General features: G+C 52.7%; 1 protein-coding gene across 1 annotated transcript; it reads right to left on the bottom strand.

The window, feature by feature from the left end:
* ANPEP (alanyl aminopeptidase, membrane) lies at nucleotides 1–25938 on the bottom strand. Its single transcript, XM_059915378.1, has 21 exons — nucleotides 25847–25938; nucleotides 17868–18807; nucleotides 17191–17333; nucleotides 16942–17081; nucleotides 16388–16514; nucleotides 16146–16300; nucleotides 15770–15883; nucleotides 15531–15674; nucleotides 15286–15351; nucleotides 15099–15164; nucleotides 13321–13496; nucleotides 12977–13056; nucleotides 11539–11672; nucleotides 11364–11419; nucleotides 10309–10456; nucleotides 7062–7153; nucleotides 6488–6598; nucleotides 6193–6360; nucleotides 5325–5465; nucleotides 4819–4900; nucleotides 1–610 (listed from the first exon to the last, which is right to left on the bottom strand). Exons 2-21 carry the CDS (start codon nucleotides 18458–18460, stop codon nucleotides 422–424), a joined length of 2925 nt encoding a protein of 974 aa, XP_059771361.1. The 5' UTR covers nucleotides 18461–18807; nucleotides 25847–25938; the 3' UTR covers nucleotides 1–421.
* Nucleotides 25939–27381: the final 1443 nt, after the last annotated feature.

Here is a 27381-nt window from a genome sequence, read left to right as displayed (position 1 = left end):
TCATCTAGAAATCCTTTATTTACATTTTATCTTAGAAAAAAATATACAGATCTGGTGCTCTGTTAACTCCTCAGGTTCAGGGTCTTTATGGGAGTGTGAGAGAGGGCACAGGGCAGCCCCCCAAGGCAGTCCATCATCCATCAAGGGCCTCTGCTCATCTGGCCCTGGAGCTGGACTTCCCTGAGATCAGCCCCAGGGCCCTGGGTGACAGGAGCCATGCCAGGCCTGGGGTGGGGTTGGCATGAGGGGCAGGGGCTGGGAGGCACTTGGACAGTCTGGCCATCAGAAACTGGACTGGCCCCCTGGGCAGAGTGGAGAGAACATGGGCCAGAGACTGTTCCTAAGGGGAGGACACGGGTGCCTCAGGCTTCAGGAATGGGGACCCTACCATGAGCCACTTGGATACACACACGTGGGCATCTCACATGGGGGCCAGGTGACTGTAAGGACCAGGGACTATTTGGCTGTGTTTTGTGAACCAGTTTAACACCACCTCCTTGTTCTCCTTCACCCACTTGATGTTGGCTTTGGTCTTCTCCAGGGCTTGCTCCAGAGCCCGGGTGCCTGAGCCGAAGCCTACATCCATGTTGTTCTTCTTGAACTGCTCCAGCTGCGAGGAAAAGGATAATTCTGAGCCCCAGGTTAGGTCTCTAACACAGCCCTGAGGAGAAGGCTGCCAGGTCCTCTGTCCTCCCCCTCCATGTTAGGGCCCCTGGGGATGGGGACCACAGCCTGTTCTCCAGGACAGGGAGGGCCAGTCCTTCCCTCTCCCTGGCAGAGGTCAAAAATGACAGCCCTGGGCTTCCCTAATGGTGCAGTGGTTAAGAATCCGCCTCCCAATGCAAGGGGATGCGGGATCAAGCCCTTGTCCGGGAAGATCCCACATGCCTCAGAGTAACTAAGCCCATGCGCCACAACTACTGAGCCTCCGCTCCAGAGCCCGCGAGCCACAACTACTGAAGCAAGCCTGCACGCCGAGAGCCTGCGCTCTGCAACAAGAGAAGCCACTGCAGTGAGAAGCCCACGCACCACAACTAAGAGTAGCCCCTGCTTGCTGCAACTAGAGAAAGCCTGCATGCAGCAACAAAGACCCAACACAGCCAAAAATAAATAAATAAATAAATTTACTTTTTTTAAAAAAATGACCGCCCCAAGGTTCAGCTTGGCTCCTACATGTATTTGACCTTCACTGTGAGGTCCTTATTGAGTTGATTCTCAGTTTTTAAATGAATTACAATCTCAATCCAATCAAGGGAGGAGAGAGGGACAAATTAAACAGACACCACAAGGAAGCAACCAGCCAAATTCAAAATGTGGCCATTTCTATAGTACAAATGGCCCAGTTGCTTGAGCAAATAAATGTTTTTTTTTTTTAAAAGAGATGCTATAGATTAAAAGATGTATTAGTACTGGAGGTTGTAGCGGGGGCAATTAGGCAAGAAAATGAAATTAAAAGCATCCAGAAAGGAAGAAGTAAACTATCTCTATTTGCAGATGACATGATTTTGTATACAGAAAGTCCCAAGGAATCGAAAAATAAAAAAGCACAACTACTAAAACTTATGAGTTCAACAAGGTTGCAGGATATAAGAGCAATATGCAAAGATCAATTATATTTCTATACACTAGCTGTGAAAAATCTGAAAATGAAATTAAGAAATCAGTTCCATTTACAATAGCATCAAAAAGAATAAAATACTTAGGAATAAATTTGACAAAAGAAGTGCAAGACCAGTATGCTGAAAACTATAAAATATTGTTGAGAAAAATTAAGAAGACCTAAATAAAAGGAAAAAAAAAGACAAATCTGTGTTAATGGATTGGTAGATTTAATATTAACTAACATGGACATACTCCCCAAATTGATCTACAGATTCAGTACAATCCCTATCAGAATTCCAACTGTATTTTTGTGCAGAAATTGGCAAGCTGATCCTAAAATTCATAAAGAAATGCAAAGATTCAGAATAGCCAAATGATCTTGAAAAAGAACAAAGTTGGAGGGCCCACAATACCGATTTCAAAACTCACTACAAATCTATGATAATTAAGACAATGTGTACTAGCATAAAGACAAACAGATCAATGAAATAGAATTGAGAGTCCAGAAATAGACCCTAAAATTTACAGTCATTTGATTTTCAACAAAGGTGCCAAGATCATTCAATGGGTGAAAGAATAGTCCTTTTATCAACAGAGGAATGGATAAAGAAGATGTGGTACATATCTACAATGGAATATTACTCAGCCATAAAAAAGAATGAAATAATGCCATTTGCAGCAACATGAATGGACCTAGAGATTATCATACTAAATGAAGTAAGTCAGACAGAGAAAGACAAATATCATATGATATCATTTATATGTGGAATCTATTTTTTTTAAATGATACAAATGAACTTATTTACAAAACAGAAACAGACTTACAGATATCGAAAACAAACTTATGGTTACCAAAGGGGAAACATGGGGGCGGGGAGGGATAAATCAGGACCTTGGGATTAATATACACACACCACTATAATAACCAGCAAGGACCTACTGTATAGCACAGGGAGCGTTACTCAATATTCTGTGATAAAGCTATATGAGAAAAGAATCTGAAAAAGAATGAATATATGTATATGTATAACTGAATCACTTTGCTGTACACCTGAAACTGACACAACATTGTAAATCAACTATACTCCAATAAAATTTTTTAATAAATTAATGATATTACAAAAAAAGAATAGTCCTTTTAATGAATGGTACTGGGACAACTGGATACCCACATGCAAAGGGATGAAGTTGGACCTCTGCCTTACACCATGTAAGAAAATTAAGTCAAAATTGATCACTCCTAAATGTAAGAGCTAAAATGATAAGAATCTTAGTAAAAAGCATAGGTGTAAATCTTTGTGACCTTGGATTAGGTAATTGTTTCTTATATATGACACATAAAGCACAAGCAACAAAAGAAAAATAGAAGGTTAGACTTCATCAAAATAAAAAACTTTTGGACTTCCCTGATGGCTCAGTGGTAAAGAATCCGCCTGCCAATGCAGGGGACATGGGTTCGATCCCTGGGTCGGGAAGATCCCACATGCCGCGGAGCAGCTAAGCCCCTGCGCCACGACTACTGAGCTTGTGCTCTAGAGCCTGCGAGCCACAACTACTGAGACCACGTGCCACAACCACTGAAGCCCTCGTGCCTAGAGCCTGTGCTCCACAACAAGAGAAGCCACTGCAGCAAGAAGCCCACGCACCACAACAAAGAGTAGCCCCAGCTCGCTGCAACTAGAGAAAGCCCACACGCAGCAATGAAGACCCAATGCAGCCATAAATAAATAAATAAATAACTTTTTTTTTTTAATTGAAAACTTTGCGTATCAAAGACACTATCAAGAAACTGAAAAGACAATCCACAAAATGGGAGAAAATATTTGCCTAATATGTGTCTAATAAGGGCCTAGTATCCAGATTATATAAAGAACTCTTATAACTCAACAATAAAAAGACAAATATACCAATTAAAAACTGAGTGAAGGGGGCTTCCCTGGTGGCACAGTGGTTAAGAATCCGCCTGCCAATGCAGGGGACATGGGTTCGAGCCCTGGTCTGGGAAGATCCCACATGCCGCGGAGCAACTAAGTCCTGCACTCTAGAACCTGCGAGCCACAACTACTGAGCCTGCGAGCCACAACTACTGAAGCCCGCGCGCCTAGAGCCCCATGCTCCGCAACAAGAGAAGCCACCTCAATGAGAAGCCCGCACACCGCAACAAAGAGCAGCCCCCACTCGCCGCAACTAGAGAAAGCCTGCGTGCAGCAATGAAGACCCAACGCAGCCAAAAATAAATAAATAAATTTATTTTTTTAAAAAATGAGTGAAGGATTTGAATAGACATTTTTCCAAAGAAGATATACAAATGGCCAAGAAGCACATGAAAAGATGCTCAACATCATTAGTCATCAGAGAAATGCAACTCATAACCACAATGAGATACCACTTTGCACCCAGTAGGATGGCTATAATTTTTTCAAAAAGGAAAATAACAATTTTCCCCAAAACATAAAGAAATTGGAACCTTCATACATTGCTGGTGGGAATGTAAGTTGGTGCAGTTGCTTTGGAAAACAGTTTGGCAGTTTCTCAAAAAGTTAAACACAGTTACCAAATGACCTAGCAATTCCACTCCTAGGTGTACACCCAAGAGAAGTAAAAACAGAGGTTCACTCAAAAATGTGAACATAGGGGACTTCCCTGGTGGTCCAGTGGTTAAGACTCTGCGCTCCCAATGCAGGGGGCACAGGTTCAATCGCTGGTCGGGGAATTAAGATCCCACAAGCAGCTGTGGCACGGCCAAAAAAAGACAGAAAATTTGAAAATGGCCTGGGTATAAGATGATAGTAAGGCATTGTTAATTTTCTTGTATTTGCTAATGATAGATTATGTTTTTAAAATTCTTTATTTTAGATACGACTAAAGTGTTTATAGGTAAAATTATATAATATCAGTGATTCGCTTGAAAACTGTCTGCCCCCAAAAAATGTCAGCAAATGTTAATAATTGTTCAATCTGAGTAACGGGTACATGGAGGTTCATTATATTATTCTCTTTACCTTTTGCCTATACAAAAATTCCAAGATGAATATCTGTGATTGAATTGTGACATTTAGAAAGTCTGGATACCCAGCTTCCCCTCTACATGAGGAAGGCCTGACCACATGGAGCCCCGCTGCCTTGTGAACACATGCGGTGGGAGCTGAGTGGCGGCTGTCCCTTGAGACTGGGGATGGGCCTCTGGGTGCCGCCCCGAGGTCCGGGGCTTCTTACCTGCTGCAGCTCGAACTCAGTGGAGAATCTTCGGGTCACAGCCTGGATGAGGTTGGAGAAGGAGAAGGAACCACCGCCATAACTGCAGGGCAGGGAGAGAGAGGAACCGTGAGGGGGGCCAGGAACCAATGTTCGGTGACTGGCAGGCGACACAGGACCCTGTGACTGTCCCCATCTCGCAGATGTGATGAAATGACATGTCCGAGGAGACACCACTAGGGACTTGAACACAGGTTTGATTGCAGTGTCCTTGCTCCCATCTCTTCAGAGAACACTCCCACCAGCCAGACTTTCTTTCCCCCAAGTGGGAAAAGGGACAGCTGTGCCCCGCTGCCACGTCTTTCAATTCCTGTCCCTTCCCGACCTCAAGCTGGGTTCCTTTTGGACCACTCCGATGCAGTGTCTACCCTCCACTCCCGACCCTGCAGGGTCTGGTGCACACAGCCCACCCCCAGGGGACTCAGCCTTGGTGTGCGCTTCCCCTAACATGCTCTCGGCAGACTCACTCCTGAAAGAGTTTCTTCCAGTTGCTCTGGACAAAGTCCCAGGCCAGAGATTGCCCGAGGACGTTGCTGGCAATGCTGTTAATGGTGGAGGTGGCATCCTGCTTCCGGATGAGGTCTGGCTTCAGGGTGTAACTCAGGTACCTGTGAGGACAGCATGCTGCGTAATAAGTAAAAGGACCCTGCCCTCCACCCCACACACCTCTCCTGCAACCTCTCAACATCCCTTCAGCATGCTGCGGGTTGAAGACTCCTTGGTCCTACCGCCCTCCTGTAGATGGGACACTGCGTCCCCTAAGCAGGGTCACTGGCTATGCCAGGTATCATACTGACATAAACCAAGTGCTTGATAAATATCTGACGATGAATGAATGAAGGAAGGGGTAAGCCCTGCACCAAGTAGGGTGGCCACTCCTGTCTTTGACATTGAGGGTAGCTCTTCTTTACTGAAGTACAGAAGATGGCATATGAGGCACACAGTGGGAGCCAGGAGCCCTCATCCAAGGGTTCGGGGGGTGCCCAGCTGGATGTCCAGAAGGACTCAGGTCCAGATGCACCACAGCCCTTGACAGAGAGGTAAAGGCTAGGAGACTGCAGCAGTTAAAAGCACAGGACGTGGACCCAGATCCAGATTCAAATCTTGTTTTTTCACTGAGTAAAGCTTCTAGCCTTTGGGCAAGTTGTTTTGCTTCTTTGAGCCTCCGTGTCCTCATCTGTAAAACTGGGAAACGCACTGCTCCACTGCGCAGGTTTGCGAGGATCCCACGGAGGAGAGTGAGGACGCCTGGCTGGTTCTTTCTCCCCCACATTGGGACCCTGGTCCCCGGTGGGGAGGGGAACTCACCCAGCCCCGTCCAGCTCTGGTCCTCACCTGTTCAGGAGCCAGACCTTGTTGGTGCAGGCCAGCGCTGAGCGGAGTTTGTCAGCTTCATTAACCAGTTGGACTTGTTGTAACTGCCTCCAGGCGAAGTCCCACTCTTTCTGGTCGCCCTGGGCGATGGCGTTGCAGTAGATGGCGGACCGCAGGTTGGGGTGGATCCTGGTGTGGGGTCAGGGTGTCAGGGGTAGAGCAGCAGCAGGGAGGGCGGGACGAGGGTCTGATGAGGACAGGGCTGTGAGCTTGAGGGACAGATAAAGATCAGGAGACAAGCAGGGGACACACTCACGGGTTATTTTGGGGGTTCTCCATCCACTGGTTGTAAAGGTTCTTGGCCAGCTCCTCACACTTAGGCAGCCCATTGGAGCAGGCAGTGCTGATGGCATTAATCTCATTGTACCTGCCCCAGGGGTGACACTCTGTCAGCATGCCTGGCTCTGACTCTGGCAAAGACTCCCCTGCTGACACACAGCTCCAGGCAGGGCAGCAGGGCTGGGGCTCTAAGGTTGCAGCCCACCCGCCCTTTGGGTCCCCCTCTTTGCTTCTTGCCTTGGGCAGCCCAGGGAGGGCGGGCACAGACTCCAGCCCCACCTTCAACCACTAGAATCTGAATAACAATGCCGGTGAGGGGACCTTGAAATTTCAGTTTGGTCCTTTGTACAAAGAGGCCACATAGAGCCTCAGGGCAGGGCTCCCTATTCCTAGTTGGGGGTGTGGGGGGGAATCTCTCCCTGACTGGTGGCCCTGGTCCGGCCAGGAGTTGGGAACTTCAGAGGAGGATGCTGCTGTGACTTGCTCTGGACTTCCCAGGTCAGGGTGCCTGGGCCACCTGTGATCTCCAGACCCAAGAGAGGTATACTCACTGGTCCATCAGGCTTTCTGGGCGCAGAGTCCAGTTTTTGGTGCGATTTTCAAAATACAGGAAGAGGGGTTCAACCTGATTCCTGAGGTAATTCTGGGAAAAAGAAAACATGAATAGCCTCAAAGAGGAGACTCATGCCTGACCCACCTGGAGCCCCACGGAGCCTCTGATGTGGGTAGGCAAGTGTAGCAAGGGCTAATGGCTACAGAAGCAAGAGGCCAGAGGCTAAGAGCTTCGCCCAAGGCCAGACAGCGGTCAAAGGAGCCGGCGCTAGTCCAGGTCTCAGATGACTGATCTGGGGTTCTTTCCCTCAACCAGTTCTGACACTCTATGTCTAAGTATCACCATTTCCTAATATAGTTTTAGGGCCTACCATCCCCCACCACCTGATCATAAGTATTCTGCCTTTACTGTGGGGAATTTAGAAAACACTGTAAAGCATAGGCAGAAAATACTAACCATCCCAGAACTTACCGAATCCATGACTTCCAAATTGGTGAGTTTGCCCCTTCCTTTCTCTTTTCTGCCCAGCATATCTACAATTCTGCATGCTGTTCTTTTAGCTGGCATTGTCATGTAAGGCCCAACCCATGTTATTAAAATCCTTTGCAGACGCTGGTTCAATACAGTAGATTATCATGTGTGTCAACCAGAATCCGCATCCAAACGTAAAAGGAATAAACCCCCAAGAGCAAAGAGAATTGGAAAGGAAACAACAGTGGATGAGACGTCCACACAGTGTAGGAGCTGGGAGGTGGAGAGAGGGAGATGGAACAGGCTTGGCCGAGGCGGGGGTCTGCAGCAGAGCACCTGCCATGGGGGAGATGGAGACAGAAGCAAGGAGACTTGCTGTGACGAGGCTCAGAATTAGAGGGATGGGTGTGCAGGGGACAGGAGTGAGGCCGGGCTGTGAACAGGGCAATGGAGCCAAAATCTGTAGAGGGACTAATTAAACCCTCGAGTGCCCACTTCCCTCCCTGCCTCAAGCAACACCCCTCCCTCCCCCATGAGCAAGGCTGAATCAGAGGGGCTCAGAACTAGGGTCCCCAGACACAGTGGGAGGGTTGCTGAACTGCAGAGAGGGCCAGAGGTGAAAGTTTACAGCCTAAATGGAGGTACCCCCAGTTTCCTTCCCCACCCTGATCCCAGAAAGTGAGCCTCAAATGCACAAGACAGAGGATCACTCTCTGGAGACTGAATGGTGTCAAGAGAACACAGTCATAGATATTAATTTTTGAGGGTCCCCACGAGGAGTTACTTGGCCACCTAGTCACCCCATAACAAGACTGCAGGTGACAGACTCCACCTCCCCGTGGAGCTTTCAACCACTGCCTCACTCTCAAATTCAAAGGGGCAGCTCAGTTTCCAACTTGAAAGAGGAGATCAAAACAAACAGATGACTTGGAGGAAACAAGTCAGTGAAAGAAAAAGAAAACTTCATAAAAGCCTGTGATAAATATCCTCCAAGAGTTCAGAGAAGATATTGCATAGGGCGCTGGAGCAAGGAATAGCACTTGGAAGCTTAAATATATGATAGAAAAAATGAGGAGAGGTGGTGTGCTAAACTGAGGACATATCCCAGTGGGCAGAACAAAAAGTCACCAAGCTGGAAAATAGGAGAGAAGAAAACTAGAGGACCAATGTAAGGGCAGTGAATTGGATTAGCAAGGGTCCCAGAAAGGGAGAACTGGGGGAAAAAAGGAGAGGAAGAAAGTTTAAAGGAGCAATGCAAAGTTGTCCAGGTTGAAAACGTAGAAGGATGAGAAAGACCTGCATGAAGGACCACCAGCATGGAGAGAAGAGCCCACAGCTTCCAGAAGGGGAACCTGGCCACATTCAAAGAACTGGAAATAAGAAAGACCCTGGGCTTCTCAACAGAAACATGAGAGGTTTGATGTCAATGGAGCAAGACCTGAAATTTCCTGAGGAATAATTTCCAAAATAGAAACTACTTTTTTTTTTTTAATTTTTTTGGCCATGCTGCGAGGCATGTGGGATCTTAGTTCCCTGATCAGGGATTGAACCCATGCCCCCTACAGTAGAAGCACAGAGTCCTAACCACTGGACCGCCAGGGAAGTCCCTCAACCTAGAAACTTCTAAACTCAAGCAAACTCTCAATGCAGTGTGAAGGTGGAATAAAGACATTTCAGACAATCTACCTGAAAAAATCCACCTCTTATGAACCCTTTCTCCAAAACTGGAAGATGTGCTCCCCTAATAGAGAGAAAACTCATGGAAGAATCCATGGGTTCAGGAAACAAGAGATGCAACAATGGAGAGCCTCCCAGCGTGGGAGCTGAGTAGCAGTTCTAGAAGGGAGCAGGCCGACAGAGGGCTCCAGGAGGGATGCCTCCAGGAAAAAGCAAAACTAATGTATTATCTGATACATTTGTATAAGATGTATAAAAAAGGAGACACAAACATGGTACTTTATGTGGCTCAGCAGAGAATGATATTTAAATAATCACATAAAGTAAATGCTGAATACTGAGTTGACCAAATATTGTGATTTTACTACATTAGGAGGATGGGGTGAATCCAAGGTGTAGGTAGGTTAATGAGTTTAAAGTGAGTTAAAACCTCATTTACCATAACAGTTAGTTAATCATGTGAAAAACATTTTTAATGACTACATAATATTCCATCAAATGGATATTCTAGTTTACTTAACCAACTCCAACTGTTGGACATTTGAGCATTTTTGGTTTTCTTGTCTTTTATAAACCACACTGCAATGAACATCCTTACGGGTTCAGCTATGCATCCAGAGCAAGCAGTTTCCCTCTGATCCTCCCTGCCCGCGCCCCCAAGCTTCAAAACTGTTAACAGCGGCATCCCCCTCCAGCCCCTTAGGGCAGGCTAGGCAGGCACAGGCCCGCTCCTTTCACAGAGGTGTTCTCTGGGTCTGAAGAGGGTTGCCTGAGTCCACACAGCTGGTAAAAGGCCTTCTCCCCCACTCCCACCCCCTTCCTGTACTGTGGCTTTTTCTGTTGCCTTCTGAAAGAAGGATTTGCTAATTTCCAAATCTAGCAAACTTTGCTAGAAGTCTGTGTCCTTTCTTTGCTGTGCCCAACCTGCTCACCTTCTCAATCCCTGCTCCCTTCACCCTACATCCCTCCTGCTCTCTCACCACTGCCAAGGACCTGGCGTGTTTCACCATTCCAGGCAATATTTCTATTCACTTCCTTATGGCGTAATTTCAGGCACTGGGGAATTGGTCCTTGAACCCTGCCATGCCCCTCTGTACCTTCATGGGGCCGTAGACCTCGGATCGGTCAAACATGAGCTTGAAGTACCTCAGGCTGCTCAGGGCGGCCTGCCAGGGCATGTACTCTTTCTCGTTGATCAGGAAGAGGGTGTTGTTCAGCGCCAGGGTGACAGGGACTATATGGGCACTGGGAGCAGACAGAGGGGCTCAAGTAAGCATCCCCACCCAGTCCAGCCTCCTCCTAGAGCCTGAGGTCCCAGAGGCCCAACTGAGCCAGCTCCAGCATCCACCAGGGATGGGGCTGGGGGTAGGGGTGAGGGATGTGGATGCTGGGTGGTGCCACAAACGAGGCCAGCCCAGGCCTGGCCCTCACCCACTGCCAGTCACATCTCCTTGCTCATTATCCCCATTTTACAGATGAGGAAACTGAGGCTCAGAGAGGTAAAGTGCCTTGCCTAAGGCCACACAGCCCATAGGAGACAGATCAGAGATTCAAAAAGACAAGAAACCTGTGCTCTTTACTCTGCCCACCTCTTCTCTGATTTGCTTGGCCCTCTGGTCTTTCCTCCCTCCACCTCCTCAGGCCATCTGTGCATATTTGGTTCATAAAGGTCCATGTCTATGGGTGACATCACTTATGTCAAAGAACTTGGTAACTGTTGGTGCTCACGAACACAGCAGCTGCTCAATAAATATCTGTTTATCCATGCTGCATCTCTTCTATCCTGTCCTTCCCGGATTTTTCTTAGCACTGAGCATGGTGGCCTGGGCCACAGGTAGCCCTCCGGAAAACCTTGGTGCCGTGGAGTGCACTGTGGTTTTGGAGTTGGACAGGACTGCGTCTGGCTGTCATGGGCTACTGTGTGACCTCAGGCAGGGTACTCAAGCTCTGAATCTCAGATTCCTTCTCTGGGAAGTATGGGCTGTGACACCGACAATCTCCGGGGACGTGTGGCCAAGGGAGGGGTGTCCAGAAGCACAGCGAGCCCACGGTGCTGAGCCTGGCACACGGTGAGGACGGCGGGAGGCAGCACTGGCTCTCACTATGGAACCACACTTGCCAAGTCTCCAGGCTTCCATGGCTGAGCACTCACCTGGCCAGGTTGAAGCTGTCGTAGATGACCTGCGCCCGATTGATGACAGGGATGGTCTAGAAGGGGTAACAGAGCGTGTGACCTCGGGCTGGCGGTGCGGGCAGGCCCTGCAGTCTGGGGTCCCATCCTGGGGCTGGGCCTCGGGCAGGGGATGGGTGGGGCGGCAGGTACCCACCAATGGTTTTATCTGCAGCTGATTCTGAATCTTCCTCCAGTTGTTCTCATCGTAGTTCACCTGGTAATAGCCCGTCACGTTGACGTTTAGCAGGACCCACTCATCCGCTTGGGTTTTGAACAGCTCATTCTGGGCTGTGGGGAGAGACCAGAGCTGGGGCAGGGCCGCTCAGAAGGCCACAGGCTGACCTGACCCAGGCCTCAGCAGAGCAGCCTCCCCTGCAGCCTGGCAGCAGCCGGCCCTCGCGCCGCTGGGCCAACGCCAAGGAGAGGGGCGGAGAAGAGGGGTAGGACTGGCTGCCGGGGCCCAACTCTGGCCGGGGACCTTGGACAGACCAGTTGCCATCTCTGAACCTCAGTGGCCGCCCTGCCTCCCACAGGCTCTGGGTGGCCGGGCCAGTGGCATCCACCGAGACAACTCCATCGGCGCACCCCCGGCCCCTCAGACTCAACTCCCCAGGCGGCCGCTCCTCCTCCACCCCCTCCTCCTCCCACCTCTCCGCTTGTAACAGCGCCATCAAACCCAGGCAGCACTTCCCATCCAGTTAGCCCCCCAGCACTGCTCATCTCTTCCTGGGGGCTCCATGCCTCCTCCTCACGGCTCTCCCTCCACCTTTTCTCCTGGCAGCCAGAGGGGATCCTTCCATACCTGCAGGTCAGACCCAATGGCTTTCCCACTTCCCACCTGTCCCGGCTCCTCCTGGCCCGAGGACATAGCCATCATCTCCTGCAGCCTGCAGGGACCCGCTTCACCGAGGGCGCACCTCTGCCCGAGCCACACTCAGTCTCCGAGTTCTCTCCTACCTCAAGCCTTGCACTTGCTATTGACTCTGCCTGGACTGCTTCTCTCTGCTGCCATTAGCCTGGCGAACTCCTACTCTTCCTCTGACTCAGATCACCTCCTCCAGGAAGCGTTTCCTGACCTCTCCATGAAGTTGAAGCTCCTTATTCCCGGCTCCCTGCCCACCTGCCGCAGTACCCCAGAGGCCACATATGCCTCTGTTAAAGCACTCAGCACAGCTCTGGAACGTTTGAACTGCTTGTCTTCCTTCCCTTCATCTGCAGCCTTGGCTTAGGCAGAGGATGACTTGCCTTGACCTTGGTTTCCTCAGTGCCTGGCAGAGTAGGACTGCTCATACTATGTGCCAGGCACTGTTTTAAACATTTCATGGGAATCCTCTTCTTTAACCTTCACAAAACTCAATGGGGTAGATATTGTTCCTAGCCCCATTGTATAGATGGGGAAATGGAGACCAGAGAGAGATGGTAACTTGACCAGGGTCACACAGCGTAGAAATTAGAACCAAAGAAGCTGGCTCCATTTGTTGAATGAAACGATGAAGGAAGCCCTGGCTGAGGCCTGCCATAACCCCAGAACATGGGCCAGGAGCTGGGAGTATGGGATGGGGCTGCTGTCCACTAGGGCAGGGCTGGATTACTTGCTGCGTTGCCCTGCAGCCAGTAGTGGTGCTGCGGTTTGCCACTTCTGATAGATGAGATGGGAACAATCCACAGGTAGCTGCAACAAGAGATTCAGAGGCCAGGTGTGAGAAACTGCAGCTCTTGGGCACTGCCAGCAAAGAACAGCCATGCCCGGACTTCCAGTTTCTGCCCAACTCTGGCACTAAACGCCCCCATCCTCCTGGCCCAGGGGGGAGACTGTCTACAGCCACTATGGCAGGGGCCACAGCGGGCCAGGCCCTGCTATGGTCAGAAGGTCCCAGAGCAACTGCCCCTCAGAACCCTCACTAGGACGCCTGTCTCAGTGACCTCATCTGCTCACTTGAACGCTGAGGGGCGGGTGACAGTGGACTCGGGGTCAAGCAGGAAGTGCTTCTGGGAGATGCTCCCTGTCTTGGTGTCCACGGTGATGACAGGGAAGCCCATCTGCAGGGTCCAGCGGTCCATGATGTCACGCACGGTGCCTGGTAGCGTGATGGCCGACTGATTGTTTACAGCCTTGGGCAGAGGGATATGGTGCGGCCTTCAGCGACTGCCATTCTCCCACCCACCCACTCTCCCCTTTCACCCTTGGCCTCCCCTTAGTGGCACCACTTTGCTGGGAGGCAGTGGAGGAGCACTGGGCTGAGAGGCAGGAGCTGGGGCCCCGGCCCGGCTCTCTGTCTCCTCGGCTGCCCAGTGCTAGACGAGCCAAGAGCTTCCCAGCCTCCGGTTCATTCCACTTCGATTAAGCAAATCCATGTGGCTTCCCATTCTGTGATCCAACCTGAGGTGGGTGTGTGTCAGGGAGGGGCACCCAGGATGCCCATGGCTCAGCCTGAACAAACCCGGGAGGACGGGCAGGGAGAGGAGACAGAGAGGAAGGAAAACCAGTGTCCCCATGTCACAGGCAGCGCGAAGGAGAGGGTCGTGGCAATGTGAAGGAAACGCACCCGGATGAGGGTCTGGGGATGGGCTTAGGGTGGTTGTTATTGTCTTAAATCTTTTTTCATCTTTTTCCATGTGTGTGCATTGCTTTCATAATGGTAACAAAAAACCAACCACATCTGTTAATAACTGAGAAAATAAAAAACTAAGAACAGCATAAATAGAGGGCAGAAGACCCTGTCAGAAGGTACAAGCTGAGGGGGAGGGGATCTCTAGGGGGGCTGCAGAGAGAAGGGGCTCAGGGAAAGAGGGAGGGGCAGATGGAGCTGGAGGGGTGCTGGTGCGGAGGAGGGCTTGGCTTCGGAAGAAAGGAAGGCGCTGGAAACTGAGGCTGGGCAAGGAAGACAGTGGAAGCGGAGGGGAGGGACTGACGCTGTGGGAGGTGGGGGAGGTGGACCAGCCTCGTGGCAGATGGATGTCGGGCTGCAGACTGGCCAGGAGGGCCCTGGAGCCCAGCTGTGACTCTGTGACAAGGCCCTGGGTCTCGCCTCCCTGGTCAGGCTGGTCATGGAGCACAGGCATATGGAGGGGTCGGTAGGGCTGACCAGGGCCACAGAGAAGGGGTGGGGGCCACTGTGAAGGAGAGGACATGATGGGGAATGATGGGGAGAGTCTCAGGAGAGGCGGGGAGGGGCAGGCGGGAGAGTGGGAGTGGTCAGAGGGTTTGCCCAAAGACAGGGGCCACTCAGGGTCTGAATGGACAGGAATGCAAGGTGAGGCTGGATGGGAGGGTCAGAGAGCGCGCCGAGGGTGCTGGTGTGTGCAAAGTCATGTCTGGGAGGGGCTGGCCGGGGCGCAGGGCAGCCAGGAGCGCTGAGTAGGTGAATGACTGGCTCCAAAGTTCCAGGGAGAGGAAGGCTTGGGCTTGGGAACCACAAGAGCCCGTTTCCTCGCTACTCAGATGACGGCACTCCTCAGCTGCCCTCACAGAGCTCACTGTAAGCGTGAGGGGGGCTGCCTGCCAGGGCTCATGACCCAGGCTCTCATAACACCTCCTTCAAGGAGCCATCATTGTGCCCATTTTACAGATGAGCAACCAAGCCTCCAGATGGCCTGCCTGGGAGGGTAAGCAGTGGAGCTGGGCACATTCTCTTACACGTGTGCTGCCCCCAGGGACTTTCAGCATCTCAGGACCCCCACAGAATGGCTTCAGGGGGGCTGGTTGTTACTGACCATCTGCAGGTGTTCCCACAGGTCCAGGTAGGTGGTGTTCTGATAGGCAAAGGCATGCAAGTAGGACTGTGGAAAGACGGCACGGTGAGGGTAAAGCTGCTGCCCCAGGTTCTACCACTCAGCATCTGTGGTAGGCCGGGGCTTGGAGGAAACACCTCCCACCCTATGGCTGGCCAAGGGTACTCACCGCCAGGCCCTTCCTGAACAGGTCCTCAGTCAGGAACTCAGAAAGCATCCTGATGACCGAGGCTCCCTGGTGGAGGAGAGGGGGCTCAGAAGGCTGCGCCGAGCCAGCAGGAGACCCTGTGTCCCCATCGGGCTAGGACAGGTGCTCCCGGAGCCCCGGCTTCGGTGGGCCCCTGTGGGCCGAGTCCCCACCTCCCTTCCCATGACCCCTACTGTCTCAGGACCAGCACGGGGGCTGGGCAGCACCTTGCTGTAGGAGATGGAGTCAAACATCTCGCTGATCTGGGCGGGTGTGTTGACCTCCTCGGCAGGGGTGGTCAGGGGGTGGGAGGAGGCCAGTGCATCCACAGCCATCACACGGTACAAATCGTTCGGCACCATGAGGTCTTTCTGCAAATCCCCAGCAGCGATCAGGAGACTGGCCTGGGAGGGGGTGACCCAGTCCCCCAACCCAGACCCTAGCGGTCCCTGGGCAGCGGGCTCACCAGATTCCAGGTAGGCTCTGCATAGTCAGCACCCAGGTACTCCACGTAGGAGGCAAAGCCCTCGTTCAGCCAAAGATCATTCCACCAGGCCAGGGTCACCAAGTTCCCAAACCACTGTGGGGGAGGGGAGGTCAGCCCGGCAAGCCACTCGGGCCTTGCGGTCACTAACGGTACCCAGAGCTACGCTTCACTGAGTGCTCCCAGTGTGCCAGTCTTGAGCTCGAGGCTTCACCGACATCATCATGACTCCTCCCTGACACCCTGCCAGGTGGAACTCTTCCCTTCTCAGCTGCCAAGGACGGAGCCACAACTTGTGCCGTCTCCTCCCAGAGCCCCCCTCGTTCTCTGTCTGCACTCCCCATGACTGGGGGGCTACCTGGTGGGCCAGCTCATGAGCAATCACAGTGACAACCCGCTCTTTGTTGCTGCTGGAGGAGGCCTGTGGGTCAAACAGCAGCGAGTTCTCCCGGTAGGTCACCAGCCCCCAGTTCTCCATGGCACCGGCATTGAAGTCAGGCAAGGCAATCTGGTCTGGGGAGTCCAGGCTGTTGGTGGGATGGCCTCGGGCTATGGGGGGAAACCCATCCGCTTCCCCCCAATGTGAGGCACCTCACTCACCAGATTTTGGGAGTGGGTAGGGTGTATCAAAATGATGGGCAAAGAAGTTTAGGATGGGACCTGTCACATTCAGGGCATAAATGCCATGGTTCTGTGCAGTTGCATTAGGCCGAGCCCAGATCCGGATCTGCAAAGAAGACAGAGGTAGGTCAGGGGCCCTTCTTGGGTCCTGGTGCAGATGGGCCGAGTCCCAAAGCCTGGCAGGCTGGGGGACCAACTAGGTTAAACTGGGAGGCTTGGTCAGCGGAGGAGAGGGTGGGGGTGTCTCTTTAGAGCCTTGAGTCACAGGCAGGGGCCTTTGGGGAATAACAATAGCCATAGCCACCATCTGTCTGGCACCCAGGAGTTGGGAACTCCCTTCGTGAGGAGGGTCTCACTTTTCAGATGCAGAGACGGAGGGTCAGAGAACCTAAGGCATTTGCCCAAGATCACTCAGAACTGGGATTCAAACACTGCCTAGCAACTCAGGGGCTGGGACAAGGATGAGGATAAATAGGAATATCTCCCAGGCCAGGACCAATCCCGAGGAAGGATAGGTGGCCTCAGCTCCATACCTGGACGTTGTTGGGTGCACTTGTCTCCACACTCGTGAACTCGCTCACAATGTAGGCCAGAAGGTATGTGGACATTACAGGCGTGGTTTCGAACTCAGTGACCTTCCAGTTGGGGTCTTCTGCAAGCAGGACACTGGCACCTGGACAGGGAGCACGCAGGCATGTGGGGTTACGCCCTCTCCCTGCCCTGTGCCCCAGCCCTGGGGGTCTGCTTTCCGAGGATGTGTGGCCCCAGCCAGACCTGCTCACCTTTGGGCGGCATGTTGGACAGGGCCGTGAGTTCCTTGGGGTAGATGAGGGTGATGTTAAATGTGGCCTTCATGGCCGGCTCGTCAAAGCACGGGAAGGATTTCCGGGCATCTGCAGACTGCATCTGTGTCGTGGCCAGCACCCTGCCCGAAGCGGGGGTTAGAGGGTGTGCCAGCTTAATGCCTGTGCCCGTGTGGGTGTGTGGGGCTGGGGCTGTAGGGTGTTGCTGGGTGTGCAGGGATGGGGTGCACAGATGCTGCCTGGCCTAATCCCTGCCCTCCCCACCTCCCCCAGGCCGCCTCCAGGCCGACAGGCCAGCTGACATGGGAGAGCAGAGCTCCTTCTGGACTCAGGGTCAAAGTCCTGGCAGGCTCCATCCCTGTATTGGCTGGGAAACCTTGGCAAATTTCTTTCCTCAGAGCCTGTTTTCCTATCTATCCAAGGGGCACTTTCATCTCTCATCCCTGACTCCCTAATAAAGTATAGGGGAGCCCTCTGGGAAAGGGTCGATTGTCTTGGTAGCTGCTCTACCAGAGCTGCAGATGGAGTGATGGGCCAGCCAAGGGCTCCCGAAGGTTCAAAGGCCCCGAACCCAAGCCCTTCCTTGGCTCCCAGGGTCCAGCTCTGCCTCAGCACCTAGGATCTGCCCCCACCCAGCAGACCTGGCTCTGACTTACTTTTTGACATTGCCTTCCATGTACTCGCTGCGGTAGAAGCCTGCCAGGTCGTCGGCCAGCTCCCCCTGAAATTCACTCTCCATCTCGTACATTCTGCCTGCCTCCAGCAAGCCCTTGAGGTGCACCACCAGATACTCCGTGGGCTCTACCAGCTCGGTCCTGTCGATGTTGGGGACCAAGAAGTCCCCCACGCCCCGCAGGGCCACCATGTGCCCCTGGGTTGTGGTGTAGTTGAGCTTCTTGCTATGGATGATGATGACATCAGTGGGGTCCTTGCAGATGAAGCGGACGATGCTTGTGCCCTTGAAGATATACAGGCCATTCTCATCGGGAGTGAGGTAGGGCCTCAGTGTCACCTTGTAGGAGTCGGGCAACAGTGTCGTGGGTAGGCGGTATCGGTTCCACGGCTTGCTCTGGTCCAAGGTGGTGGCCGCGGTGATGGTGGTCGTGGGGCTCGTGGGGTCCACGGCGGCATTCTTGTTCTTCTCCTGGGCATACACCACAGACAGAGCGATGATGGTGGCTACGGCCGCCATGCCCAGGAGGATGCCCAGGATGCCCAGGGCCTTGGATATGTAGAATCCTTTGGCCATGGTGAGGGTGCGGAGGGAGCTTGGGGAGGCTCAGGACAGGTGGGGAACAGGGCAGCCTTGGGCCAGGCTTATATCCCTGAAGGGGAGGAGCCCCACAGCTTGCAGACTGGGCAAAAATTAACCAGGGCTCAGACAGGCGAAGGTCACTGGACTGGGTGGGAACACACCCTGCCCAGGTTTTGGAGAGGAGATCCAGGAACAGTGTGCAGAGTGCAGCTCAGGGGTACCTGCGGGGAGCAAACTGTCCGGTTACAGGCTGCAGGCTTCCTGGGAGCCCACCGAGGGCTGAAGGGCAGGTGTCAGGCTTCGTGCCCAGCGGGGAGAGGGAGCGGCCAGCTGTCTTGGATCTGCCTGCAAGCCGAGACAATGGGCACAGGAACAGGACTGAGGTTAGGTCCAGGAGGTTAGAAGGACTTCCCAGGAGCAGGGAGGTGGGAGCTGAAGAGAAACGGAGAGTTGGTTTCTGGCTCGGGTCAAGAACACATTGGTCCACCCCTGTGGTTGGATGGATGCCCAGGGCTCCTCAGTGACATGGCCCCAGCCTCCCTTGCATTCTTTCAGAGCAGGAAGTTCTTCCAGGTTCCCCTCCCTTTCCCTTCAGCCAAAAACTTTTTCCTCAATTATCAGCTCACTGAGAAGAATGAAATAAGTTGTTTTGCCTTTTCTTTTTTTTTAAGAGAGGAGGCTGGTGGAGGCTTAACCTCTTCCCAGCCATGACCTTGGGCAGGTAATTTTACCTTTCTGAGACCCCTTTCCTCATACATAAATAATAGTATTTACTTCTCAGATTTGTTGAACAGATTTAATGCGAAAACATATTAAATACCATATAGTAGAACCTGAAAATTCTTCCCTTCTTTCTTACTCAGAGGTCAACCATTCTATCCTTGGTAGAAAGGAAGATATTACTTATCATGCTCAATATAATATGTTCTTACAGGAATATGATGTTCATTGTCACCCTTCCCATCCGCCAGTCCAGTTCCTCAGACCTCAACATCGCCTGACCCTCACCCCAACATCCAACTCACCCTGCCCCCCAATCTCACCATGTCCTTGGTCAAAGCCACTCTCATTGTTTATGTGGGCACTGCTGGACCCTCATGGACTCCTCACTTCCACTTGGGCCTCCTCAAACTAGTTTGCTACACAAATTGGATCATTTTGCACCACTGCTTAAAACCTTCCCTTTGCTCTTGGAATTCAGACCAAATCTTCTAAAGACACCCACAAGTTCAAGTGCTATCAGCTGGCCCACTTCCCAACCTCATTCTCACCACACTCCCCTCTGTTGTGGAACTCCAGCCACTCTGGCCTTCACCCAGACCCTCCACCACAGGACCTTTGCATGTGCAGTTCCCTCTGCTTGGATCATCTTCTCCCCCTTCTTGCCCTGGTTACTTCCTATTTATCCTTCAAGTCTTTCTCAGAGAAGACACCCTGACCTCTGTGACTAGGTCAGGCCCCTTAGAACCACAAACCTCTTCTTCAAAGCCCTATAACTCAGCACAATTTTCCATTTGATCTGTGTGGTGATGACTTGAGTGTTGCCTGTCTCCCCCACCAACGGCAGGCCCCATGAGAGCAGGTCCTTGGCTGCTTCTGCTCACTGGCACTAGGCACGGTGCCCGGCACATAGTAGTTGCTCAATACATATTTGCCGAGTGAATGCACACAGGCGTGAATGGGTGCATGGATGAATGAGTGAGTCAATTCAGGAGTCACTCCTTATTGGAGTCTTTGCAGCCCATCTCCACCCCGTCTCCACTCCCACTTAGCCCTGGGAGAATTGTCTACCCCCTTCTCTGAGCCCTCCTCCAACCATGGCAGACAGGCAAGACTCTTGCTAGGGCCAAATGCATCTCAGGGCCCACGCTTGTCTCCTCCCTCAGCTCGTCTGTCAGCTCCTCATTCATTGGCCACTCCCTGCCCTGGCTTGGGCCAGCAACCCGTGAGCCTGCCTGGAGGCTTGGTAAACAAATGCATGCATGGATTGTAAGTATTCATAGGTTAATTCATTCAGGCATCCCTGTACAGGGTCTTCAGGGGAATCCTGGGTGCCCATCTTTGGGCTCAAGGGTGCTCTGAGCCGTCAGCACTTCCCTCCTTCTCTCTAGAGACCTGCCCCCCAGGGCCTTGGTCTGGACAGTGCGGACTTCCCATTGCAGTGACCTACAGCCACCCCTATTAGGCCTGGGCTGATGGCCAAGGGGCAAGAGTGGGAAGCCAAGTACCGAGGGGGGGCTCCAACTTGGGCATGGCGACAGAGGGAGCAGCAGCCCCTGAGGGTGACTGAGAGTGAGAAGTATGTGCTTCCAGTCTCCCTCCATCAGGGCTAGAATTTGCCAAGGGAAGCCATCTCCGTTGTACCCCTGAAGGCTGGCACCCAGGGGTCATGCATCCCCTTGCAACAAGTTTCACTCTGTAGGACCTGCAGCCCCCTCCCACCTTTGCAGCAGAAAGACACATAAGCCTCCTTGGCCTAATCTCTACTCCAAACAAAGAAAGAGGCCCTGCCTGGCCCACCATGGCCTTTTCCTGTTTGCTTTGGACACAGCCCGTGGGCCCAGCTGGCTGGGATCTTTACCCTTTTGGAAAGGGCCTCTGGTCTTCAAAGCTGGCACAGCAGGCAGCCCATTGTCCTGTAAGGAGAGGTCACTGTTCTGGGCACTGTGCCAGCCCAGGCTGGGGGCACATAGAGGGGCATGCTCCACAGCCCCCACCTCCTCTGATAATAAAAAGGGACCCCTCTTCCAGCCCCCTGCCAAGGCCCAGGCATGGCCATCTCCACACCCCACTGGGTAGCAGTAACCGTGCTCTTCTCCCCTGCCACCCAACCTGCCCACACACCTTGGCAGAGGGATCGTCCTCTCCTGCTTGAACCTGGTCTCTGGCTCCACACTGCTTGTAGAATGAAACCTCAGCTCTGGCTTGAGCCTGAAAACCTTCTGTGGACTTGACCCTCTGGCCTCTCCTCTTTCCAATGCCCGATGTGGCTCCAGTTGTGGGTATTTCCCCAAATTCCCTGGACTTTTTCATACCTCTGTGCCTTTACCCATCCTGTTTCCACTGCCAGGAATGCCTTTCCTCTCCCTCCTGTCAAACTCCTACTCATCTTTCAAAACCCAGCTCAAACGTCACTGCCTTCTCATGAACAGGCAGCCCCTTTCCCCTGGGTGCTTCCCTGGCCTCTGGTTCACACCTCTATCACAGCACTTAAGGCCATCTATGTGTTCAAAAGCTTCTCACTAGACCTAGGCACCTCAAGGGAAGCCTCTGTGACTTTGTACACCCCTCCATGCCTAGCACAGGGCAGAAGCTCAACGCTGGCTAAATGAATGACAATGTCCACAATCCTTGCCTTGGCTTATAGGTCCAGTGTGACCTAGCCTCCAATGATACTCTGGTCTCATCTCAAGCCTTCTCCCCCTGTTGCTCTGCCCCAATGGCCTCTTTTGGTTTCTCAAGCCCACCATCTCTTCCTTCCTCCACCCCCACTCCACCCTCACCCTCACCCTCACCCTAAGCTTCTCTTTGGGCCTGGACAGCTTCTGTCTTTCCCTCACATACCACCCACTCATCCCGAAGCTCACTTCAGTGATGCTATCCCAGGGCAGCCCTCCCAGCACCCCCAAGACTCAGCACCATGAGGATGTTATCCTCTATACCAGGCAAGCACCTAGTACACAGCAGGCAGGTAACACATGCTTGTGAAATGGAGCAGCAATAAGAAAATGAGAGGCAGTGGTTAAAGACCGAACTCGGCGTTAATTCAGACCCTGGATCCTCAGCACAGATTTCCCCTCTATGCCTCACGTTCCTTCTTGGGCTCCTAGATTGTGCATACAAACCACTTTTGTGAGTTTTGCCATATCTGTGATCCTCCTGTACATTATTTAGTTAACATTTTTCTTTAAATAAATTCACTACTTACTCTCCTTCTGAGCAATAACGACCATGAAGTCATGGTTGGATGTATTACGTTATATTTTTTCTGATACACATTTCAATTTATGACTATTGATTTTAAAACTATTCATCTAGGTAGCCACCGAAATCATCTTGTTTAGCTGCACTCACTTGGGGAATCACTGCTCCACCCTGTATGATTCTGGGGTGGCATCACCAGCAGACTGTCTTTGGAGTGGAAGATTTCTGCAGGTGAGCAGAATGTGTGCATTCCTTTTACCATTCATTTCTTGATGGGGGAGAAGCTGAGTACCCAGCTCCGGTCTCAACCAAAGCAGCCTTCCTATCTATGGGTTTATATATTTCTGCCCTGCCTATGTTTTGGTCCGGGAACAAAAGTTCTAAATTAAAAAAAAAAAAAAAAAAATTAAGGTTGACAACAATCATGTTAGAGAATATTTGAGGCATAGCCACTCGTGTAGAAGACGTTAATTGAATGGGAAAAGTCAGCTTTATCTCAGATATGGGGGTACAAGTTGCCTTGTATTCAAACATGACAACGCCAGGAGCCTGGGAGAGGCTGAAGTGGGGAGAGCTAGGACCAGCAGTCAGGCAAACAACTGTGTAATCCAGGCTCCCTCACCGATCACTGGGTCTTGGGGTAAGCTACTGCTCATGCTCACTCAACACCTCGCCGCCCTATCCTCCTCAGCTGCAGGGCTGGGCAGGCTGGGAGCTATGGAACAACCTGAAGCCCATCTGTCTGCTCTGAAGGAGCAGCGAGTTAGGAGCAGGGATGAGGCTGGGGCCCCAGTGCAGGGCACATTCTGGTCCCTCTGGCCCCTCCGGCCCCTGGCCTCCTCCCAGACTTCTGAGGTCTCCACCCACAGCTGCATGAGGCTGGGCCTGGGCCAGCCCCCAGGGTGCTTCCTCTGGGAGCCTTGGACATTGTCCATCCTGTGAGAGCCGCAGAAGGCCCTAATGGGAAGTCAGCTCCTGTTTTGGCCTCTGGAGCCCAATGCAAGGGCACTCAGGAGCAAAGGAGCAGAAGGGGCTCTCTTGGAGTGGGGGAAGTACACCAGCCTTGGAATGGCCATTCTGGGCTGTGGATCCTGTCTGGAAACTCCCATCTGTGTAACTGAACAGATAATCACCATCAGGATAATCACCACCATTTGGCTGTTGAGAAAACCAAGGCACAGAGAAGTTAAGTGACTTGCCCAAGGTCACACAGCTAGTTAGTGGCAGGTTCTATTGCTTAACTATATATGCCTCCCAAAGCATCCTCTCATACAGCTCCCCACATTTCCTACTATGCAGTGCCCAGGAGGGTTAAAAGACCACAGGAGGAGACACACACCTTTTAGCATAACAACACATGACAACAAGTTAAGGAAGGCCAATCTGGGCAGGATGAAAGACCTGATCATCTTTTAGGGGAACTGTATGTCCCTTCTTCTGAATTTTAGAGGCACACTAAGGGACATGGGGCAGGAGTGGCTGCTGCAAGGAATAGCTGAGAGACTGGGAACCTCGTGGAAGTCAGCTTGGGGTCTCTACAAAGGGGCCATGAACTCCCTGCCCCCAGACCAGGACCAGGAGCAGGGGCTGGTTCTAGGAAGTGGAACTTCTTATCAGAGGGGGAGCGCTGTGCTACCAGACACAGGTCTCTGTGGAGGACCCTGGCTTGCCTTCAAGGGTGCAGCCGAACCACTGTAGCGTCTCCAATGACGGACACCCAGGGTTGGCCCCAGGCTGGAGGTGATGGCTGTTGGCCTGTGTGAAGGAAGGCACCCAGGGGACTCAGTGTGAACAGCTGGCCTACTGTCCCTGCCATCCCTCCCAGACTCTCGAATAGCCCCCAGCATGGGGTTCTGGATTTTCCACCAGAGCCAGAAGCCCAGGAACTAGGCCCCATTCCAATACCCTGATTGATGCCTTCCCACGTGGGGACCCCCACCTGTCTTCTCAGAATGCTTAGCAATAAAACTCTTGAAGCAAAGGGGCTGGAGGACTTGGCTTAAGGGTTGTGGAAGTGGGAAGGAGCTGATGCCCCACTCCCTAGAAGGCTCTGGGGGAATCACAGGGCAGGTGGCCAGTCTGCCTCACGCAGTTGAGCCTGTTTCTCCATCTGCGAAGCGGGAGCAGCTCTCTGGGGTAAGCTTTCTTCCACTGATAGTCTAGCCTTACACTAGGGCTCTTTAGGGAGGTGGGCTAGTGGAGGATGCCAGCCCACTGCCAGAGAGGGGCGAGGCACCCTGCCTTCCCCACCTCCCCTGCCCCCAATGTGTCCAAAAGGGATCTTTGGTGGATTGGAGGCCCATTGCCACTTCCATGTGACCATGCCCTCATTTCTCCCCTCCCCCACCTCACATAGTTACAGCCAGCTCCACAAACACAGACAACCAACGGGAGGGCCCATCTAGTCCAAGACTCTGCTTTTACAGGTGAATAAGGCAAGGCCCAGAGAGGTCCAGGTCAGTTAGAGACTCAGAGACTAAGCCACAATCATACCTTAGGCCTGACTGAGAACAGTGCTCTGACCATTCAACCACACTGCCTGGTTGGTGCAGTCCCTGGGCTAGGTTGGAGGGAGGAGGCGGATTCCAGTTACAAAACCCAAGGCATGACCCAACTGGGGCACCCGTGCCCACTGCACTGCTGGGGGTTTGGAGGTGCAGAGTTAGGACCCCACTGGCTCCATCTGGAGGACCCCTCCCCAGAACAAGTGCGGGTTGCAGTAGGAGCATTGATCATCTCGGCTGCCAGGGAGTGCTGGAGCAGGCACTCTGTTCCCGCCTCAGGAAAACCCGCAAACTATGGGGTTGTAAGGAGCAAGGGAGACGACGATTGTTCAATGGGTGTTTAAAAATAGGAATTCCCTTTAAGCGGTCGGGGGGAGGGCTTTGGACAAAGGCAAAACGTCCAAGGTTAGCTAAGGGGGACTCCTGCTGCGGCCTTGACCCTGGGCCCCCCCCTCCTCCTCTGGGGGCTGTATAGACCCCAAGGGCTGGCAGGGATTCCGTTCATCTTTGGCTCCGCCCCACCCACTACGAGTCTGAGCTGCTGTGCCTCATAGTCACCACGCTCGCACCTCTGTCCCCACACCACCCTGCCTCAGACCCCAGCAGGGTGGAGTCCGCTGCACCAGCGGGGTCTCTCCATCTGTCCTCCGCCAGAGGCGCCGGCAGCCGCCCTCCCCGCCCTGGGGACCACCTCTCCAGGTGGGCGGCCCCCTGCCCGGCTGATAGGCCCGCTGCGGAACCAACTCGGCCCCGAGATCATAGCGGGATCTCAGCCAAAAGAATTCTTCGCTCTCCTTGGACCTCAGTGTACCGGTCTGAGAAGGGGGCGCCGGCGGGGACGTCGGGGGCTCTGCGCGCGCTTGCGTCGATGTCCCTTCCTCCCTGTGGCTGCCGCCCCGCAGCTGCCCCGCAGCCCCTCCGCGCCCCGCAGCCCCTCCCCACCGCGCTCCACTTGCCTGTGGCCGCCAGGGCGCCCGACCCTGACCTGCTCGGAGCCTCCTCTCCCGAACGACGAGCCGGACCGGCCACGGACACTGCCCACCACGACCTGACTCCTCCTTTCCCCTTCTTTTTAAAGGGAAGTAACCTGACCCGACCACTACTCCTCCCGGGTTAACCTCTGCCCCCCCCCCGCAGTTCCGCCCGGACTCCTCCCCCCGCCTGCCCGCAGCCTCCCAGGAGCACCCCCGATGGGGAGCCGCTCCAACGACGGCCGGCCCGCAGGCCCTGGAATTGCTCTTCGGTTCCAGGTCTCCCGCTTCCACACCCTACCCCGCTACGCCCCCCAGCCCCGCTGTGGCCGGAGCCCCAGGGCCCCGCCCCCCCAATCTGGACAGCATCTGCCCTTGGGGGAGGGACACAAAGCCTCGCCCTTCGAGTTGGGGCGCCGGGGGTGGGGGGAGCCCCACTCATTCAAAAAAATAAACTGGGCATCCCCCGGAGATGGCTGTTCCAGATAATTGAATGTCGGCAGCACAGAATTTAACTTTCGTGATACCTGGGGCTCGTCATTAAGAAGGCAGAGAAGCAGCAGGACCTAGCAAAAAAAAAAAAAGACCAGAGCCAGGAGTATGTTGCTTCCAGCGGCTGTGCGGCCAGCGGCAGGGCACTCCTCTTCTCTGGGTATCTTTTTTACTGGGCAGTACCAGATGATATTTGTATTCCGTTCCTATGGTTGCTGTAACAAATTAACACAAACTTAAAACAACGCGCTTATTATCTTACAGTTTTGTAAGTCAAGTCCAAGGTGGATCTCACTAGGCTATATTCAAGGGTGTCCACAGGGCTTCCTTCTGGAGGCTCTACAGAACATCCATTTCTTTGCCTTTTCTGGCTGCCTACATTCCTTGGCTTGTGGTCCCCTACCATTTTCAAAGCCAGCAGTGGCCCATCCAGTCTTTCTGACATTGTGTCACTCTGGTGTTAACTCTTCTTTGGCCTCTTGCATCTGCTTTTAAGGATCCTTGTGATTACATTGTGTCCACCCTGATAATCCAAGATAATCTCCCTATTTTAAGGTTAGCTGATAGCAATTTTAATTACTCTTTGCCACATAGCAAAGCATATTCACAGAATCCAGGGATTAGGTCAAGGGAATCTTCAGGGAGGGGGCATTACTCTGCCTACCACAAAGTTCAAGATACCTTCCAGAATCTCAGGTTTAGAAGCAAATTTAGAGATCACCCAGTCTAACTGACTCTCCCTCATCCATTACTGGGATCTGTGGGACAGTTTAGCACTGCATCACCATGGTCCAAAGTGGTTGCTTTTTGACTGACTTGCACTTGCTCTTCCTTTAGAAACAGCACAAGTGGGCTAGGGTGCTCTTAGTAGCAGCCTTGCTTCCCCTTTCTCATTTGTTCCTGTGCTCTTAAAAGCCAGGTCACAAGTTTATTGGAGTATAGAATTGTATGTAAAGTAAAAGTTGGCTCTGAGTGATACCTTAGCAGCTACTCTGGGCCTCCAGTCTCATGCTGCCTGGCCCCC

Source organism: Balaenoptera ricei, chromosome 2 (genome assembly GCF_028023285.1).
Source record: "Balaenoptera ricei isolate mBalRic1 chromosome 2, mBalRic1.hap2, whole genome shotgun sequence".
In the NCBI taxonomy this organism is placed as follows: Eukaryota; Metazoa; Chordata; class Mammalia; order Artiodactyla; family Balaenopteridae; genus Balaenoptera; species Balaenoptera ricei.
The sequence above is the reverse complement of the archived record's forward strand: the minus strand, read 5'-3'. Positions and strand labels throughout refer to the sequence as shown.